The sequence below is a fragment of the Carassius gibelio genome, chromosome B6 (genome assembly GCF_023724105.1).
Source record: "Carassius gibelio isolate Cgi1373 ecotype wild population from Czech Republic chromosome B6, carGib1.2-hapl.c, whole genome shotgun sequence".
Lineage (NCBI taxonomy): Eukaryota > Metazoa > Chordata > Actinopteri > Cypriniformes > Cyprinidae > Carassius > Carassius gibelio.
The window spans coordinates 8,469,877-8,492,186 of NC_068401.1; the positions used below are offsets into that span (position 1 = coordinate 8,469,877).

General features: G+C 35.8%; 1 protein-coding gene across 2 annotated transcripts in view; it reads right to left on the reverse strand.

Moving 5' to 3' along the window:
• Positions 1–22,310, reverse strand: part of srgap3 (SLIT-ROBO Rho GTPase activating protein 3) — an 81,400-nt gene that overhangs the window by 41,446 nt on the left and 17,644 nt on the right. For both annotated transcript variants that reach the window (XM_052558713.1, XM_052558712.1), the window contains exons 2-4: positions 20,133–20,310; positions 11,430–11,592; positions 2,331–2,393 (exon numbers count right to left, since the gene is read on the reverse strand). In XM_052558713.1, coding sequence (XP_052414673.1) covers positions 2,331–2,393; positions 11,430–11,592; positions 20,133–20,310 — 404 coding nt within the window. The remainder of the gene's footprint in view (positions 1–2,330; positions 2,394–11,429; positions 11,593–20,132; positions 20,311–22,310) is intronic.

The following is a 22,310-nucleotide window of genomic DNA, read 5'->3' on the forward strand; positions in this document are numbered from 1 at the left end:
ACTGTTCTCAAATACAATACACAGTCAATATTTCGATGTACTTCAGATCTCATTTGTTACAAGCCTGTTCCCTGGCAAAAGCTGCTGAGCTTTCACCTTCCACAAACTGTGCGCAAAATTCACAGTACTTTCCATTACAAAAATAATAGCAAACACTACTTTAACTTCTTCAAGATGCATAAATGGAGCTAAAAATAAATACATTATATTTTGGCTAAGTTGCGCATCGAACACAAGACACTACAGGTGAACAGGGTAAATTTGAACTACTATATATCACCATACTTTCTCCAGCTGAATAATCACAGTATATTAAAACAACTGTTTTGTATTATAATTTTTCTGAAATGTTCAGATGTTCACTGTTTGATTAGATATCCAATCATCTGCACACAAAAATCAAAAAATTAGATTAAGCCAGGTTCAAAATTCTTGTTCTTCTTGCTTGTTGTTTTGTTGACATGAGGGAGTTAAAGGTTTTACAAAGGGGATTTTAGATATCTATTTTTATCACTCCATAAATCAGAACATTGTCAACAGCTGAAAAAAAAGGGACAAAATGCTATATAAATCAGGCGAATGATATATAAACAAACCACTCTGCACAAACCTTATATTTGGGTGTATGTACTGTACAGAGGTAAATATGCAATAAACACCAATGTATTTTGGATGTTTTCTTTCCACTAGTCTGAAAAATGACAGATATGTTATGGAAGCAAAATAGCACAAAATCTTAAAATTGACCAGTGTATCAAAAAACACACACACACACACACACAAAAAAAACAGAGGTTTTGCCTGTAGCGCCTTGCTTTAATACCCAAGAAAGAAAATCAAGAAACATTGATCATCCTAATTCACAAACACATTGCAGAACCAATGCAGAAATTTCACATTGCACATTGGGACTGCCAGAAGCTTTACATTCATATTTGTTACTCTACATTCAGTACACATAACTCAAACTACAGGAAGGGGGCAGAGGGATCAATACTTAAGGCTTCTAGTGCAGGCTCTCTTTCATTTTTATTGTCAAGCTGTATATCAAGAACAGTTGATCAGAAGCAAGCCTCTATGCCACTATCAAGCAAACGTTATACAGAGGTTTGCAAACTGAGATCAAATTTGTAATCCTCAGTCTACTGAATGATTTAAATTAGTGGCAAACCTACAACCTATCAAATATATAGGAAAAAACAGACACTGACGTTTAAAAATGTATATATAAATATGTATGCTTTTGATTATATGTGTGCACATATATCATCAAAACTGATAAAACTGCACACAGCTTATACTCTACACTCTATACTCTACACGTTCTCATGACAGTCTCTATTTGAGGAAAAAGGAGAAAAGAGAAAGGGTGACAGGGAAAGGATAATGATCCTCTCCCATGTCTTCTCCAGCGATACGTTACACTCCCTGTCAGTGACCTTGAAACACATCAGTGTCACAGCACCAGATCCCAAACTGCATACGTGTGCATTTCAACAATTTAAAGGAAGGAACAGTCTCTTCCTGATTCGTAAGTTTCATATCTGTGCTCGTAGGGGTTTACGAAAGGCTTAGGACTGTGTTTTATAGTTTCAGATCTTTATGCTAGGTTTTGACAAAACAATTTACAGCCGTAGTGAAGAGATGACACAACAGGAGAATGATCATTTACTGTAGCTAGTTTTATCTAGAGATACAGGTGAGACCTTTTACTATGCCACCTGCATAAAAATGCAAAGAGGACATCTGGAATAGGTCGAGCAATGGAGAAGAACTTCCCTCTGATGTCCTGTCATGAGTGACAACATTAATCGGACCCTGCTCCTCTGCAGAAGTAGCTTGGATTTCATCCAGGGAGAAAAACTGAGAGGCCCAAAGAAAGTGCCTGCATCTTGGTTGATGCAAGAGAAACTAAAGCAATGGAATCAAAGAAGGTAATGACCCAGATTCTGAAGCATATTAAAATGCAACGGGGAAGTGATTTAAAAGGTGACTACTATGAGGCTTAAAAACAGACAACGCCACAGGCGTCTCTATCAGTCTCCTATTTTCCCATCAGTAACACTATCGCAAATAGTACCAATTTTAGTATTCCCTCAAAAAAATCCCTTGATTCAGTTTCCCATCCTTTAATAGAAAACTATGTGAAGCAACAGTTTCTTTCTTCTCCAAACTGTCACGCAGCCAAACTGTTTTTGTTCTTGGCCAGAGAGGCAGCGTTTCCATGGTGCATGGCAGGACACAGCGGGTGAGAGCTCCATTCAGAGGGAAAGCGAGAAAAATAGAGATGGAAAAATAAAGAGAGGGAGATTGAGAGACATTATACTCACAGTATACAGCTCGTTTGTCACTTTCACCAGCTCCTCGTGCATCTGAATGCCAATTTCTTTACTCTGCAACACACAAACAAATAAAAAATGGGTCACAAATTAATCAAACCCTAAACTCTACATTATAGATTAGAATATATTCAAAATCAGCAGTAAAAAAGTACAGAAACATCTAGAAACATTAAAACCTCATTTCCTATTTGCTACAACTAGTATTAATCATTCAATTCCATTAATAAATTTATAACCCCATGTATTCTGATGGTGTCATGGTGTATTAAAGATGTTGTTTTCCCATCTTTATAGACTGGTAATATGTGGCACAAATATCATCTCTTTCTTATAACCTGCCAAGCATTACAAACATATTTGACTGACTTCTAAAATTCAAGGTTACATGGCAAATGAAAGCAAATTTTTTTTTTTTTGACTTTTTATGGTTGTGTTTGAAGGAGTTCCGAATAACATACTTTCATACTACTCTAATAGTATTTCTGCAGTATGCAATGCATGGAGTATTCAGATGAAATACCTGCTACATAAATAAAGCATACTGCAGACTATATCCTGGATTTCCATTCAAGTAATATTAGCTGCATTGTTTTTTTCAGTTTTCTTCACATTTCTATTGTTTGAAACAACAATACTTGCTTTAAAAAGCAACAACAACAAAAAAAATCATTCAAAAACTTTTTTTGTTTCAACAGCTTTGTTTGACAGAGGTGACTATGAGTGAATATTTTTGGATCCAGTACTCATTGATTGATTTTTGACTGTTTAATTGGATGTTCTATCATCATTAGTCTGGAGACTTCATGTTTCTCATTGCTGTATGGTGACCACACAATATTGCCGAAAATGCCAAAAAGGCTCATGTATTCAGTCGCTCGATCGTCTGATACAATGCTTTTCAAATAACCTATGCAGCATAATTTCATGCATTTTTGTAAAACAGTGGTTCAGACAGGGACCAGTGACACTGAAGACTGCTTATGCATTCATGTGGGAAAATAATAATTTATTAATGCTATAAACAAGTTAACGAGAAAGAAGACAACTCTAGAGGAGAAAAACATTTTGTACCTCCTCCCACACAGCATAGCTGCTCCTGCTTACATACACACATACACACACACCTGCTGGCGTGTGAGCCGGAAAAAATGCACTGTGTTTAACTCTAAAGTCAGTGACACAATCTGGAAAGGCAAGAACTTTAGAAAAGTTGGCAATTGTTCACTGCGAGCACAAGTTTTTTTCATTAAGAACAAAAGACAGAGACCGGCCTAGATAGACACATTCAGACACAAAAAAACTCCCATGCCGACAGAATCTGCAGGTATTAGCATCACCTTTCCTGTCAACCATTCAAAAGCTGAGCGTAGGAATGGTGCATTTCTCTGAGGAGAATAAAAAAAGGATTCAGATGAAAAAAAACAATAAAAAATACAAAATGAAAAAAAAAAATAAATAAATAAATAAATAAATAAATATATTATATATATATATATATATATATATATATATATATATTATGGAAGCGTATGGGTAGCATTATTCAATTTGGGATGTAATATGCAAAATGACAATGCAATATGTAAAATGGCAATGCATTTCTTTATTTACATTTACATTTTCCAATACATTTGTGCAATGTTTGGTGCAAAATGAAAATGAAAATTAAATTACATAATTTTCATTTGCCATTTCCTACACCAGTTTTAAAATGTAAAATGAATATTAATTTTAACGCTTTATAAGTTGCAAAATTAAAATGAAAATGTATTACAGAAATGATTAGATATGTTTAACATGTTAAAGCAAAAACTGTGGCAAAATGATCATTTAAATGCTATTTTTCTTAATTGCATTAACACTCACAGTCAAGACACTTACGATTGCATTTTCATTCGGTGTCACGCAATGAATGTAGCAAAACAATGTGCACATTGAAAATGCATTCCGAGCCGATCACGTGTCCCCGCCCTCGCGCCACGTCAATCACTGCGTGAACAAGGCGGGGCTTACAGAAGGTCAGAGACTCAAGTCTCAAGAAGAGGATTCAATCAAGTGAGACAACATGGACAAGACAGTTGGTCCGTGTATGTTTTGATCATTTCAGTTTATGGCTTCAATATTTCATTCGGACTTGTGGGCGGAGCTGAAACGCTGCTTTCATCTGATTGGTCGAATCGGAGCGGTTTTCATCTGACAGCCTTCAGCTCGGTCTTGTCATTCTTTCAGGCTAAATAAGAGTCAGTGCGAGTGAAGCACTGAAATGTCTGAAACTACGCTCACTGTTAATTAGCATAATATTTGAATCAGATGTAGCTGGGCACATAATTCGTGCTGCTGAGACCTGCAAATTATTTCTAGGTTGTAGTATTGTATGAATATTGTCCCACTGATAAATACAGTGCAAATAGTTCTGTCCCTTTGGATAACAGTGAAGTGGAAATTAAAATCAATAATAGACTGAACAGTTCCATGTCTGTAACATTTACCACTCTCATCTTTTAAGTCATAAGGCACTAGGTGTGTGTGTGTGTGTGTGTGTGTGTGTGTGTGTGTGTGTGTGTGTGTGACATTAATAAATAATTGTAAAAATGAATATAGTTACATTTCTAAATAAAAATAGTAAAATTAGCTCTATGCTGCTCAGTGCTCCTGTAGCCTACCCCAGAGCGCCCTCTCGCGGCTGTAGACGGTAATGATTTCTCTTGGTCTTGAATAATTGTGACATATAGTCCAGTGCGACTTATATATGTTGTTTTCCTCGTCATGACGTATTTTTGGACTGATGCAACTTATACCGAAAAATACAGTTAACATTATTATTATTATTTATTATGAGAGTAATTGACACAGACTAGAACTTTAATGTTTCACCCAATTCAGCTCATATCTTTAGACTCGTCCGACTCGTGTTGCTTGTATAACTGGCCAGACTTACCTTCCCAAAAAATCCTATTTAATTTTATTTCATAAATTTAACTATATTTATTTCCACTTTACTGTTATCCAAAGGGACAGAACTATTTGCACTGTTTTTATCAGTGGGACAATATTCATACAATACTACAACCTAGAAATAATTTGCAGGTCTCAGCAGCACGAATTATGTGCCCAGCTACATCTGATTCAAATATTATGCTAATTAACAGTGAGCGTAGTTTCAGACATTTCAGTGCTTCACTCGCACTGACTCTTATTTAGCCTGAAAGAATGACAAGACCGAGCTGAAGGCTGTCAGATGAAAACCGCTCCGATTCGACCAATCAGATGAAAGCAGCGTTTCAGCTCCGCCCACAAGTCCGAATGAAATATTGAAGCCATAAACTGAAATGATCAAAACATACACGGACCAACTGTCTTGTCCATGTTGTCTCACTTGATTGAATCCTCTTCTTGAGACTTGAGTCTCTGACCTTCTGTAAGCCCCGCCTTGTTCACACAATGATTGACGTGCCGCGAGGGCGGGGACACGTGATCGGCTCGGAATGCATTTTCAATGTGCACATTGAGTTTTGCTACATTCATTGCGTGACACCGAATGAAAATGTAATCGTAAGTGTCTTGACTGTGAGTGTTAATGCAATTAAGAAAAATAGCATTTAAATGATCATTTTGCCACAGTTTTTGCTTTAACATGTTAGACATATCTAATCATTTCTGTAATACATTTTCATTTTCATTTTGCAACTTATAAAGCGTTAAAATTAATATTCATTTTACATATTAAAACTGGTGTAGTAAATGGCAAATGAAAATTATGTAATTTAATTTTCATTTTCATTTTGCACCAAACGTTGCACAAATGTATTGGAAAATGTAAATGTAAATACGGAAATGCATTGCCATTTTACATATTGCATTGTCATTTTGCATATTACATCCCAAATTGAATAATGCTACCCATATGCTTCCATAATATATATATATATATATATATATATATATATATATATATATATATATATATATATATATATATATATATATATGACGTAAACAGATTTTTCTAAAGCAGCATCTGTGCAAGAACAGTGTTGACTGAAAAACATTCATTCTGTGATATTTTGATGCAATAGAGAGCTGTCATCCTTTCAAAAATAACACATGAGCTTGATCCCAGTCTGTTTGAATGAATTACTCCAGTACCCCTCCAGTGCCCTTTTATGTTCGTAAAGCATAATGGACCATAATTCCCAGCGATCAATAAAGGCTCCAGCATGTGTATAGTCAGGCCTGTGCTTAGGGATCAAAAATAATCTCTCTCTACACATGAATGTGTACATACACATACACTTATCCCTGCAACGAATTTACACATCCAATCATCCATGCTAATGGGTTAAGCACCTCACAATATTTCATGCATGTGTTGATTTTGTTTTTAGGAAACATGTAGACTCAATACAGCACAGCATCTGATGAAAGAGATGAGATGCCTGATTGACAAAATGTTGTCAAGCAAATCATATAAATACATAAATCACTGCTCAAGATACTAAGTACAGAACTGCAAAAATACATTTGAAATATATTTTTTTAAGTATTTGATGAGAAATATTTATATTTCCGGATGTACCAATACTTATATTAAAATTATATTATTTTACTAAAACATTATATAAACAATTTCATGTTATTGCAGACAACCAATAAAAATATCCAAAACTCCTATTTTCTTTTATTTTGTAAATTAAAGTCAATAAAAAAAATAAAAATATAACGAAAATAAAGGATTTGCTACAAGTGACTATTTTTCTGTTTGGTCTTCTATACTCTTTGTTATAAGTAGTATTGTTTATAAATATTAGTTTTTATTAATTTATAAGCAAAATAAATACAATTGTTTAAATAAATGTAATAAATGCCTTGGTCACATGTTGATTGAAAAAAAAACAACTTGAAATTATTACCATGAGAAAATTGCATAACAAGAAAGAACATTACATCTTAATGAGGTCTTCCCTTTTTCTCTATCTTCTCACAAACACACTGCAGATTCATGCTTTTACTGAGCTAAAACAGGCATTATTAAACGGCCCATGGGGATTGAGAATCAGTGCTACTGCATACATCACTTTCAGTACAGAATATATGGCAACAGCCCTCAGTGGAAACCTCTGATGCAATATTATGAAAGAGCCAAAGCCACTGACACAGTGCAGTCTCTTGCCGCTGGTAACACTAGCGTAAGACCGCTCAAAATACTGTCAAGCTACAGTAGGTTTCCCAGCTGTCTTTGCTGCTCATTCATCCTCATCCGACCCACCAGCGAAGCGTTCCGCTGACCTCAGGTGTATGTTTCTCATCTATCGGTGTGCTGTAATCCTCTGACATGGGCAAAACCGTACAGTATGTCTTAAACATGTAATTAAAGAAAAAGTTCAAATAAGAGCTTAAGGATGTAAGGAAGGCTATTCATTCTGATTCCAGACGGCAGACTCATGTTGCTAGACTTGTGATTTACAAATGCTTTGGTTTTCAACTGTATTAGAGCACCAAAATTAATCAAAAATGTCCTTTAAAATCACAGTTTTATGTCCTGTGAATATGTTTTTTGCCACAATGTTGTACAGATGTTTTTAAAATAGATTTTTTTTTTTTTGTTTATTTTACTGCATTCAGTTCATTTTAGCACACAACAAGAGTTGTTCCATTCATGAACAATTATTTTGTAATTGTACATTTGCAGTATTGTATGTTAATTATGTGGATACACGAATGAACCTAAGTAGAAATTGAGTCCTCACGTGTCAACATGTAGGCTGTATAATGACAATAAAATGAACTGAACTGAAATGACTCTTTTGAGCCAGTGATTTTAAGACTCGTTTAAAAAGACTCGCATATTAAAGTGAAGTGTTTATGAGTTTAGATCTTTACAATAATTTTAATTGTTTCACACTGGAAATGCAGTTTAAAGGTTTCTTCATTTTATATCCACATATTAACCCTTAAAGACCTAGAACATTTTTGGGGCGCCTGACACACCTGCACTTTTCTTTGTTTTTCAAACCTATTCTAGCAGTCAGCATCAAGTGCCATATACCATTTTAAACAGGAGGACTTACAGTTTAAGTTTAACTAATTTTAAGTCTCAATTTTACTTTTGTTTTCTCAAAGAATGAATGAAATTACAGAATTTTAAGAAAAATGCAAGTAACAGTTGGGTGTTTTTTACTGTGTACTCAAACAGAAACTCCTAAAGTTTGGATATTTTTCTTTAGAAAGTTGTGTCTGGGTGTTTTACACTTCCAAATAAAATTTTGTTTAGATATACCATTCCCCAAGCAAATTATAGCCATTTATTACAATATTGTTAAGTGTTATTTGATAACAAAACCAAACAAAAAAAGTTTTTTTCTTCTTCTGAGAAATATATTTTCAATCTGAGTATGAACAATAAACACAAACTATGCAGCATATAGTAAAAACAATTGCACAAACTGTCTTACTGCACTGCAAAAACAGATAAAATGATTCACAAACTTCACAAAACGAGTGAGAAATATTCAGAGTGCAACGGGAAAAATACTGCAAACTACCTTATTGATAAATATTTATATAATTATTTAATCATTTATCATCATAGGCTATTATAATTTATTGGTCCGCTGCCTGTATTCTGCGTCAGCATCGATATTACCAGGACATCACCTAGTGACCCACTGTAGAAATTCCAGTGCTTTATCAGATATGTACCACTGTTTCATCCTTGGTTTTGATTTGTTTTATGTCAAATTTCTCTGTCGTGGTTTTTTTTTGTGTGTGCTTTTTCAGACCGTTTTCTCATGCAAACGTGTTAGTTGGTGTTTGTATCCATGCACTCACGACAGACTTCACGTTCACTTTGTGTTCGTTCATATTTTAAAAGCAATATGTTAAGTAGTAGTTCAAGTGACTACTTATTGGTTGAATATGGTACAGTTTGAACCAATCTGTGCTCGGGGGTGGGACTACGCGTCAACAATCATTTCTGTTTGGCTCAGAGGAACGAAAGCATTGGTTTCTTCTGACGAATCAATGTTGTCAAAATGCGATGACGTAATCACGTGCACTACGGTGCCTTTGAATATCCAAATGAGATACATAGGATATCTCCGAAATGTGGAGAATCTCTGCTTTACATCACTTTTTAAAGCATTCCGATTGGATTAACGGTTCAAAAGTTACTAAACATTAAAAAACAACAGTTATTTTTAGCCGCGGGCAGCTGTCTCGGTCTTTGAGGGTTAATAAGAAGATTATTGGTGATAACATTTGTAAAATAGGAATTTATTTTTGCTATCTGTATATTAAGAACATTAGCTTGGAGAGAAATTATTTTAAGCAAAATGGACATTCTATCTGTAAAATGCCTAAATTATTAAAAATGCAATCAAATTGTATTGTAATCTGAATCAGATAAAAATTCTGAAGTGAACTGGAATCAAAAAACCAAATCTGTAAAGATAATTAGTCCTATCTAAAAATACAAGCCTGTCACATCACAGCAGCATTCATGCATGCATTCATACAGACTAAGGTATCTTAGGTGACCTTGAGTACACTCATTGCAAGCAATTAACAGTTTCCCAGGGTGCTTTGGTTGTGTTTTATTGGTTCACAGTCACCTCACTGAACCACTCTCCTATGAATGGCGGCTGGAAGCACAGGGCCTCACCTACAGGAAAAGCAGCCAGGTGTAAACACGCTAGTAGTGTTTGGATTACACCACAGGAATCCAGGCTATGTGTTGACAGCGTTCCAACTCATATAGTCCAGACCCCAGAAGTCACACCACAGAGAATATAGCCAGTGGTGGCACTCATCGCCACGGTATGACTTTAACTCAGAGAGGATGTGCATAAATAGGCTGTAGTCACACTGTAAGACAGCATGCATTTAGACATGCACATTCATTATGTCGCATACCATCCATACACGCCGTCTGCAAGCATTTAAAATCAGCCTAAAATTCCAACAGTACAGCTAAAACAAGAAAGCAGGAGGTAGACGTTGCTGTGCTAAGAAAAATGTCTGCCAAGAAATGGAATGCAAATGTATGAAGTCAACTGGCTGTGTGAAAGAATACATATTGCTTTTGGAGAGGGTGGTATGATTTCCCACATTTGGAAAGGTTCAATGTTCACTTTTTAATTGCACAATTCAGACTTTTTTTCCGCAATTCAAGTGTGATTTGAAGTCATAATTGTGAGATATAAACTCAGAAATGTGAGATTTACATTTGCGATTCTGAGAAAAAAGTAGGCGTTGTGAGATAAAAGCTTGCGAACGTGAGGAAAGAAGTCAGAAATGTGAGATAAAAAGTGGCCTTTTTTATTTTTTATTCTGTTGTGGAAAAAAACAGTGAGATGTAAAAAAAAAAAAAAAAAAAAAAAAAAAAGAATTGTGAGATGTAAACTCCTATTTCAGAGGAAAGTCACAATTGTGTTATATAAATTAGGAATTACATGAATTCAGACTTTTTTTTTTTCAGAATTGCAAGAAAAAGCCAGAAATGTGAAATAAAAAGTCAAAATTACATTGGTAGCACTTTATTTTACAGTCCTGTTCCCCATGTACATACGATGTACTTGTATTGTAAAGTAATTACAATAACTATGTAATAACTAGGTACTAACCCTGAACCTACCCCTAAACCTAACCCTACCCCATGTAGTTACCTTGTATTACCAGAACTTTCTAAGATAAATACACTGTAAGTACACTATAAGTACATGTAAGTACACGTACTGTAAAATAAAGTGCAACCATTACATTATAGTCTTCTTCAGTAAGATTACTGCAAGAAAACATTTTGCGCAGTCCTAAAAGTCACAATAGACATAAGAAATGAAGGACTCATCTTATTGTCATTCAATTTCATAATTAAAATATACACACAATACTGAATCCCACAATGCAATGCATTTTATCTATTTTTAATCCAATTTTGTATAAAAAAAAAATAAAAAAGTCTTGGCACTTAAAAGTCTGATGAAATAGTGAGTATTAACACAGAGGTGTCTGTTAGCTAAAGTGGAGATGAGATTATCATGGTATTAAAATGGATGTGAGAAGAAACAAAAGGATGTCAAAGCTACAGACCTTTTTGAAGAGCCGGATGACGTCCTCGCTGATCTGAGCCAGGCGAACGATGACATTATTAATATAGATGTCGTTAAGTGTGGCATGATCTCTGCTTTCTCTTCGAGTCTGGTTCAAAACCAGATACCAGCAGTTTACTGAAGAGAGGAGGTGTTGTTCTTTCCTGGAAGGGCAGAGAAAATGATAATAATGTTAAATACTCTGATGAGTTGGCTTGCTTGCTTTTTTCTTCCCTTACCACTGAAATGTTCGGATTGTTCTCCAAATAATATTTCATCTTCCCATAACTGTCAACTTGTCAGACGAAATTCACATCAAAGAAGATATTTTGAAGAATGTTGGTAACCCTTCACTTCTTTTCTTAGTCATATCTTCTTAACCAATCGACAAGCTGAAACACGGGGAGTGCAGAAATAAACAACTGAGAGAGTTGAGAGCACTGAAAGAAGAAAGATAGCAGGATGAGGCTTTGGATAAACGACACAAGTAGCAAAGGCAATTACTTTAGAGAGTATTTGGACCAAGGGGAGAACATCAAAGTGTTGCCTCTTGCAAGAGTTAGTGAAATGCTAATCGCTGCTAATGAGGAACGTATATCTCCCTGCTGCATGTGGCGAACGTTATTAGCCCTGTAATCTGCCCTCGAATGAGGATAAACAGTAGACAAAGAAGCATATGCCAACCAGCACCCAATTAATGCTGATTTTTGGGAGCTCGATAAGCTTACCCCCAAAAAAACTAGTATAGCTAAATATATAAAGACATCTGTAAGCAAGTGGATTTCCCCGAAAAAAGCAATCTGTTTAAACAACCCCTTTAAGTCTTAATAATAAAAATGTTATTATTTTTACCATAATAAAAAAAGTATTACCATGGCAAAAGTCTTAGAAACTTGGTAAAACAAGGTACAATGCATTTAATTAGTTCCAGACCTAGAGATCTGTATTTAAAGATTAAAATTAGCTGGTTTGGCTGTGGATTCTAGAATGTCATATGACTTGCAAAACACAAATGAATAAGTAGCACTTTCTGTTCATGCATAGATTCCTCTTAAAGACAAACTTTATATGCAGACGATATGAACTGCATTTACAAGAATGAGGAAGAGGAAGAAGAAGAGGAAGAGGAAGGAGTGTAAGGCAATGTGCCAGATCACACATAAGCCGCAGCAAGGCCCGAAAAGAGCTGAAAGATGAACAGCTCAAAGTAAGGCTGTGCAAAATTATCAAATATTTTTTTTTTTGCCTCTGCTTTTGAAACTGCCAATTGTAGCGCTAGGCCATAGGCTAGATCTCTACAATAGATTAGAAATCGCCTTATTTCATCCAAAACTGCAGAAAGACATTTATCTGGCCCTTTTATTCTCATGTACAATTTTCTCAGTATTCAGAAAATAGATCAAAAGCACTGCTCCGACTCTACAATCAAGGCCTGAAAAAAGGATCATATGATTCATAATCACATTTCTCCAGTTGCTTTTTCAGTGTTCATGGTCCATGGTCCACAATCCATACAAAGAGCAGAAAATCACATAAAATTATACATTTTATTTCAAAGGCTTTGAAACAAGAGAACTTTGCTCTGAGGCTCTCTCATAAATATGTTTTCTTTATGATATGTGTAGTTAAAATGGGTTTGGGTAGAGACAATGAACATCCAGCTAACGTTAAGAGATCAAAATCTGTTTGTAAATCTGCTCATTCCATTTTAAAACAGAAATACTAAAACATATTATTTTCACAATGCTACTAAAACAGTTCTGGTAAAATTACTGACTTAAAAACACTCAAGTCTTCTCAAAAGTATGTAAATAAGTCTAAATCACTCAAAGAGGCTCTTGATTTACTGAACTGTTTACTAAATTAACTGCAAGTCATTCTATTCATCATGCTCTCAAAGTACTGCAAGTACGTCAAAAATGAACACAAAGACAACAGAAGCACACATCTTTACAGAAACCCTGACCACATGTGGAATTTCCTTCTTATGTAACCATACATAAAATATGTATCTGCACACGAAAAGCCATTTTTTAGCTTATAAATATATAGTCAGCTGTTTTAACACACAACAGCCGCCTTGGGACAACTATACACCGCGCTGTGCCCTGATTGTTTGTGACAGGAGACAGGGGCTTCTGGAATTTGGTGATATCCTTTTTGTGGGCCGCTTCAGTCCTCGGAAAGCCTCTGGCAAAATAACACTAAGTTCTTATCATAGCTTGGCTGTAAACACTTGCCTGTGATGTTCAATAACGTCAATAAAAAAAGACCTTCAAAATACCTGTTTTTATTCAGTACTTAAGCATTTTCTTAAATTAAGTGCATCTGAGTTGAGTGATAGTTCGTGGTTTTGTTTAATTGCTGTACACCCCCACAATTTTTATTAAGTTGCATGGATTTGTTTAATAATTTTGTACATTTTGTACATTTGTAGTAGGACATTCGAAAGAAAATAAAACAGTTTTCCACCCTCATGTGTTCATTTTTAGGTAAATGATTCCTACAAATGAAAGCACTTGAAAACCAAAAGATGTCTCTCATTGTTTCACATCACTCTTACACAAAACGGACTGATCCTCAGAGGTTTGCAGTCAACACGTATATGCATATGTAACATGTACATAGATAAAAAATGATACATTTTATGTGTATCATTGTGTCTTTTTAACCTTTAACGCTATGCGAGAGATCTAAACATCTCTAATCCTATGCTAAGAAGTGATAATAAGCAGTTATCCGTATTGTGCTCAAGAACACCCACACAGAATATGAGTGGGGTTCAAAATCACTTCACACGTAGCTTCATTATAGCAACACAAGCCATAAAACCCAATTATACAATCACACTCACCGCCTGCCACAATATTCATTCAAGAAAGTGTTTTTTTATGTGCCAGGCCTGATACAGCTTTATCAAAGAGCTTTTAATCCAGTCTGGGGTGGCTTGCTCAAGCTTATCTCCTGACGGAAAAGCAGAGGAAGGAATCAAGTGTCAAATCAGGAACTGTAGTGGAAACAGAAACGGGTGCACACGTTCCTCAGTTCAAATGCATTTCCGCCTTTTAAATAAGCTTCAATAAATTTTTCGCTGGCAAACCAATCCCCCCCCCCCCCAAAATCCACAAACATGCAAAATGAGGCCACCAATGTATGATTGCTCCCAGCTGTAAATCCATGAAAGCACTGGAAAAGAGAGAGAGGAGAGAAAATTTCATTTGAGCACTGAATGGCAGGACAAGGATTAACACAAAAGCTCATTGCTGATGATTCTGACCTCATTAATCTTACATTATTAGCCATATACAGGGAACCTAAACCAAAAGATCTGAACGGAATGTGTTCAACCAGCCTTGAACATTTAATTTGGAATTCGACTTGAAAAGAATAGTGAATTCTGTCATCTTTTATTCAACCTCATGTCATTCCAAACCTGTATGTCTCTCTTTCTTCTGTCAAGACACGCAGGGTAAAATTTGTGAAGAAGATTCTGGCCACTATTCAATATATATGTATATAATGAAATTGAGTGAGGACTGGGTCCATCAAAATCCAAAACCACAACAAAACATGCTTTATATACACATTTTTGTCATAAAAACTCTCTGAGGTATTGGTATGGTAATGCACTCATATGTACATCACAATATGGAAGAAAAATTCTGCCGCTACTTCTGACGCTTCACAACTCTAATAGGCTACTCGAGTGAATTGTGAACATCTTTCAGTCTGTTGGTTATACACACATACAGTCTAACTTAAAAACTGCATATGCATTATATGAACAAATTTTATTGTGCTTTATGGGTTCTGGCATCCTTTTTGAAACTTGAAAGCACTAGTAATTGCATGGAAAAGACCAGTAAATCATTCTTGTTTTGCGCTCTACAGATAAAAGAAAGTCACACGAATTGCCATGCGAATGAGTAAATGATTTTTCATTTGGATGAACTAATACTTTAATGTCTAAGTCTGTGAGATTCACTTTCCCAGCACACATGATCCCAAGGGCTTTGGCACGCTCTCTGAGAGGCTTGGCAGTGAGTGAATGAAGGCCGGAGGTGGAAGGCAGGTGCTGCTGTGCGAGAAGCGGAATGCAGCAGGAATGTACCGCAGGGCAGTTTGATTTCAGGCTCCTGTCCAATAGGCTGCAGCAAATGTAGTCTGCATGCTGCCATATCAACACCAGACCTGCATCTCACCCCAAAACCTCATCACTTTCTTACATTATGCTTATACTAACCAAAACACATCTTTAAAGGCAGCTATACATTAATTAATAGAAGTAAGAGTGAAGACCAATCAGTAAAATAACATCACCATAGATGGTCTGCTATACAGTGTTTGATGACTGTAGCAATGGTCAAAAAAGAAAGTCCTTGGCAGACTATGGGTACTGCTTTGTTCCTAAGGCAAGTGCATGAAATCCATGTATAACTTTTAACAGTCTGTATGGATTTATATATATTAATTAGGTTATGAATTATTACTGAATGAATAAATTACTATTATTAGCATGTATTAATTATTTAATATCAATTACTTATATGTTAATATATTGTAAGGGTTAATAGACAGGCTATAGTGAATCGCATTATAAGAGATCTGTGTAAATTAGATCTGATCTGACACCTAATCAAGTGAACATACTTAACCATAAATATCAGTGACAACATTTACATGCACTTAATTTTAATATTTCAGTTTATCTGCTAAGTAGACTTTGGAATACTTAGATATGCGTTCATGTTCCTCTACAGGAAGACTGAAGACATCCTCTCAGAATAATTAAATATAATATAAAAAATATATAATATAATATAAAAAATAACTGACATAACACATCTCTGATTGATGTAGCACTAATATTGTGCATGTAAATTTCACTGAAACATCTTGCAGAAATGGACCTAATTGATAATAGAAGACAGCAGACAGCAAATAATGTCTTTTCAACCCTTCTTTAGGTTAATTAATTGTGCTTTGTCCTAAGCAAAATGTACACAGAAATATTCTCTTTGTGAATGCATGCAAACATCACAAGCTGGATGCCCTCAATGCATGCTTTTCTTCAACCTAGCAAAACAAGCTAGTGGTCACAGTTTAAATTACTTTCCATCAGCCAAGTCACCCTGCAAAACATACGCAGAAGCCTCGACCCTCATTCATGTATACCTTAGAAGTAATCTATGGCTGCCTTAATGCACAGAGACAGAGCTGAACTGCAGAGCAGATTGGATTAGTATTCAGGTACTGTGTGTTGCAAGTCTCAGCACCAATATGCATCAAATGGGACTGCAATAACAACACATGCAGGCCTGAGAATGTGGCAAGATAAGAACAGGAAACAGGGTAAAAAGAAAGCTAAACATGTGCAAACGCACACAAGCACACAGACTTTGTGTTTTGACTGGTAAAGCCCAGCGTGGATGACAAGTCTGCTTTGTGGAGATAGGAAAAGGTATTTATTGACTTGAGACACACGGACACAAACATACAAAAACGGCCATTAACCACATTATTGTAGACAGCTTCTTATCTCCTCTAGACACGTCATGGTCTGTCTAGAACTACATAAGCTGAAGATAGTTGGGGTTCTTTTATGCAGGAACTTTTACCTTATAAATAAAGAGATAAAAAAGTAGGTGTAGATTAAATAACGTAATAGGATTCATCTTGCAAAACCTGTAAAACCTTACTTGTCTATGCATAAAGTTAATAAAGAAATTTACTACAGGATATATTGCAGCTGCATTGGTTGCTGTGGGCAGTCAAGGAAGACATAATAGTGCATATAGTATATTATTTATTACACAGCGCTCCTGAATGGAATACTTGAGGGAATCTCAGGCAGTCCTTTTCTTTTGCATTAAATAAAAAAAAATTCTTCTCTTTACTTTTTTTACTTTCTTAAAAGTTTTGTCACTGTTTCCACATAAATATTAAACAGCAAAAAAGTTATCATAATCGATAATAAAAAGATATGTTAATTGAGCACCAAATCAGAATATTAGATTTCTGAAAGATAATTTGACACTAAGGCCTGGAGCAAAGGCTGTTGAAAATTCATGTTTGCCATCACGGAAATAAATTCAATTTGATAATAAAATAGATATATTAAAATATAAGGAAAAACAGTTTTAATTTTACATTTTAATACTATTTTAGAATATTATGGTTTTTGGTAATTTATGGTTTCTGTTTAAATAAATGTAACCTAAAGGAGAATATGAAACATTTTATTTTATTTTTATTAAAAAAGAAGAAGAGTCTTTCTCTCCACTGAAAAGACAAAAGTTTGTTGTCGAAGTATGCAATTATTTGTGCGTGCTTGTTTCTTAGCATGAGTCAGCTGATCTTGCTGTGAGGCTTACATCAGCAAAACTAGAACGCAAAAGCTGCCAAAATATCAGAGAAAAGAGGAAGGAAAAAAAGTACAAAAACATAAACAACTACAGAGAATGACAAGGCCAGACGCGGGGCCAGGAGAGCAGCAGCCACTGGCGCTGCCGTTCCTCATTGTTGTCTGCAGTAATGTAGTCAATGGTGCAGTGAGACTGGCCCCGGGAGCAAGCAGCAGACGGCCCTCCTCCACCAGCTGCTATTAATTGAACCCCACCAATCCTGCTGCAATACACTCGCAAAATTAACCTAGCAACAATGCATTCATCAGTGCATTTGTAAAGTCAAACTCAAAATATCTAAAAGAGATTTTCACTTCTTAAAATTGATAAATTCACTTCCTAGAAAGCATTTCTTTAGACATAATATATTAGAGCATATTAGAGCATTGGTAGGAGCCTTTATGTTTCACAGCCCACTATGACCAAGTGAGGTCTTGTTAACAGAAGCTTTACTGCAGACACAGAATTCAATGTTGGCTTGATGCCACATGAGCCAATAATCACCCACTGATCTCATGCACACAAGTGAAAACAGTAGCTGGATACTGCATTACTAAAACGTTTTTACAACATAAATATACGATGGCTTTCTAAGCTTAATTAGTTACTTTTTCCATTATAGTCAACTGAATCAACATACGTATTCTATAAAATGCTGTTCATTCTGCAAAGACTTAAAGGGATAGTTCCCACAAATTCTCTTATCATTTTATGGAACACAAAAGAAGATATTCTGTACAATGTTTTAACTGTTTTTATCCAAATAATGACAGTCAGTGGAGTCCAAAACACTACTAGACACCACTGACATTTTGCAATATTCTTTATGTTGCATAGAAGATTTATAGGTTATGAACAACATGAGCATAAGCAAATTACAGAATTTACATTTTTGGATGAACTCTCCCTTTAAAGGGGTCATCGGATGACCGTTTTCCACAAGTTGATATGATTTAAGTCTTAATGAAAAGTCTGTATCGTAGTTTGGTTAAAATGTCTCAATAGTAGTACAAAAAAACAATTTTTACCCTGTCAAAAACAGCTATTTTTTCAGAGCAAGCCATTTTGTAGCATTTTCCTTTAAATGTTAATGAGCTCTGCTGACCCCACCCCTCTCTTCCGAGCCGCTCTCAGAGAGACCGTTTACTTTAATGGCATTCATCATGAAACTTGCTAAAAAGCCCATTAAGGAAAGGTGATTTGCAATTATTCATTCAAAAAACCTTAGACTTTCACCTGTTGGTGAAGCTGGATCACAAATGATTCACACAAAGATAGATGCATTCCCTTCAGAAACAAATGTAACGTAATCCACTTCATCTTCAGCAGCTCAGATGTCGGGAGTAAATGATGACTGCTGTGTTCATTATTACATCCAACAACAAAACACCTCAATCGCTTATAAGACATTCTTGTCTACATATGCGGTGAAACAATGGTGGACCGATGACAGCTCAAGCTGGACGGGTCTAAGGTAAGACACACCAGTCCAGTCTATCAAACAAACTATTGTGGGAGGGGCCTGTCTGTGTGATGTCACTGGGTGGATTTTATCATTATAAGGTGATTGTGTACACACACTGCCAACAAACATTTCAGTTCAAACAACTTATAAAAGTGTATGTAGCATCCGATGACCCCATTCAATTTGAAAGATTTGAGTTCCTCAGGTAGTTGGGTTAACGAAGGGTCAATTAGTCTAGAAATAGAAGTTTTCTTTTGAGGGAACACTTATTTCAAAAGGCTATTTAATTTAAATGAATGGCCAAAGATAACATCCTTATGCGTAAAACGCTACGGGCATTTAATAACTTCTTAAAACTTTGTTGAAAGTAGGGAATGAGAAGCAACCCTTGTCTGAAGGATGATTATATCCAGCAGCAGGAGAGCAATTTCAAATTCACCAGCAGCTATTTCTGCTCTGATAGAAGGAGCACTGAGACAAATGGTGAAACAGACAGAGAAATGAAGAGGAGACATAATCTGGCATGCACAATTAAAGGAACAGTTCACCAAAAACTGAGAGTTCTGTCATCATGTACTGTCAAACCTGTATGGAGCCATTTATTTTTTACATCAAGCACAAAATGGGCATTTCTTTGTAGAAATTTATGCAGCTATTTTTAATACAACATTAGTTCATGGTGAACTTTCAAGCCCAAAAAGCAAGAGCTGCTAAAAGTTTATATCAGGCATTTATATTTTTGTGTTTTCTAGGGGGAAAAAACAATGAAAATAAGTGTATTACAGAATTTTTTGGGGTGAACTATTCACACTTGCACATATCAATAAAGCCTCACCTCGGGCCGCGAATCTTTGATGAGAACCTTTCAGCCAGTTTCTCCAGACTGCGAGAATACTCCAGTTGAATCTCAGCTTTGCGCCGAAAAAACTCCTGCAGGTCCTGCAACAGCTGGATCCGAGCCTCTGATTGCTGTTCCAGGCACTTGAACTGCTCCACCAACTGATTACGGATCTCTGAGCAACAGAGTACACATAAACACATTAGTTTGACTCAGCACAATTCTGGACAAATGAATCTACAAAGCTAGTTAGATTCAGATGCACTTTCTCTTCACAAATAGGCCGAATCCATGATACAGCTACTGACTAAAGAATTTCCATGATTATTCCAGTCAACTGTGACCACTGGTTACCAATTTGGGGAGCGCATTTGTATTCTTTTCACTCATGGAACACTCATTTAAGTTGCACGCAAAACTTTGCAGTGTGTGTGCGGCCTGAATATATTCCATCATCCCAGAGTATACATCCATCCAATTTAGATACGAAGGAAAACAATCTACCACTTAATAGGAAATCTGTGTGCAAACTGCTGGAGGGAAAGTGAGAAATATATATTTGGCACATCAAGTCAGACTTCTGCTGTGTCCTTTAATAAAAAATGGATGAGACTGAAATCCACACTTGTTTTGTCATGATCTAAGCTTTATCCAACTGCTGTATAACTCTTCTTTACCAAACAATAATGTGTGAGAATGGTCAGGATTTTTAAGTAGTCACCCAACAAAAAAAGCTTTCTTATATATAAAACATTCTTTATATATAGTCAATGTATTTACATATTGTTATGGCCATTTTCTATTTAAATAAAGGTATGAGTCTTTTGAAGATTTATTTTCTTGCAAGTAAGGTCAACAGTAATACAGATTGCCTACAGAATGTGACCAAGAGGCAACACCCTAACTCCACATTTATACCTTCATCAAATCTGGATGCTTTGATCTCATCCAATCATAATGCATACTCAACATATATGTCAGTTTAAAATGTCTAACTATGTCTCCAGATGCGTTTCTAAGAATTCAGTGCAAGTGATTTTCGAAGTAGCCAGGACATCTAAGAAACTAAAATAACATTTTCTTGTCTCACACTTGGCTTTCACTTAGATTTCCTGCTATGTCTCATCTCATCTCATGACAAACGTAAGCACATTAATGAGACATAATAGAGAAAGAACACTCCTTAGTAGAGAAAAAAAAAAAAAAAGAAGAGAAACTAAGTATAATAAAATTTCCTCCACACATATACATAGTTGATTCTGGAATGATTGATGATAGATAGATAGATAGATAGATAGATAGATAGATATGATTTCAAAGCTTCTTTCATGTTTCATTTCAAAGAGGCCTCAATTGCTTCAAAGAATTCCTTTGAGGGAATATTTCATTGTTTGAATTCCTGGCACTAAGGCTAACAGAACAATTAGACAACAAACCTGTAGCTTGATGAAGTAAATCAAGCCTGACACAGAGAAAGCTTGAAATCAAACACAACATCAAAGTAGACAGCTTTACTGAAAATAACATAAATCCACTGCAATTCTGACTGACTTGAGTAAAGCTCAGAAGGTTGAAAACCTGTGATCTGCTGCTAACACGAAGCCACACATCAGCGCTAACCCAGTCAAGTTGTCAAGTGTGTCAAATAACTGCATTCTGCAGGCTTTTGCACATATACAACAACACGTCTGAGCTACAAGAGAAGAATTAACCATTACGTTTAACAGCAAAGACTGTCATAGTGTTGAAATGGAAGGGCGTTCTGTTTTCCTGTGATACTGTGCTGCAATGGTGCGCCACAGTGGAGAATAACTGTTCGGTTAACCACCGAACCTGGATCTTCCTTTAGAAGTGAGACTACCACCTGCTGGCACTATTTGTGGTAAAAACCCATGTGGTCCCTATGTAGAGATACTGTAGCTTACATACTGAAAAAAAAAACTCTTGTGTGTTGTTACCATTCTCACAGGCTCCCTGAAAACTTCTTCTTTTCCTGCTTTTTATTCGGTCCTACTGCTTTTTTTTCACAGTTTTTCTCAGCGTGCATTCGTGTGACAAAACAAGAGAGCCTAGAGGAATGCCCCAGAAACATCTGACACCGTTTCGCATGAATGGCAGGAATACTCTCGTAAACGGAGCGGGTTTAAAAACCTGCTCTCCGTGAGAGCTGAAAAA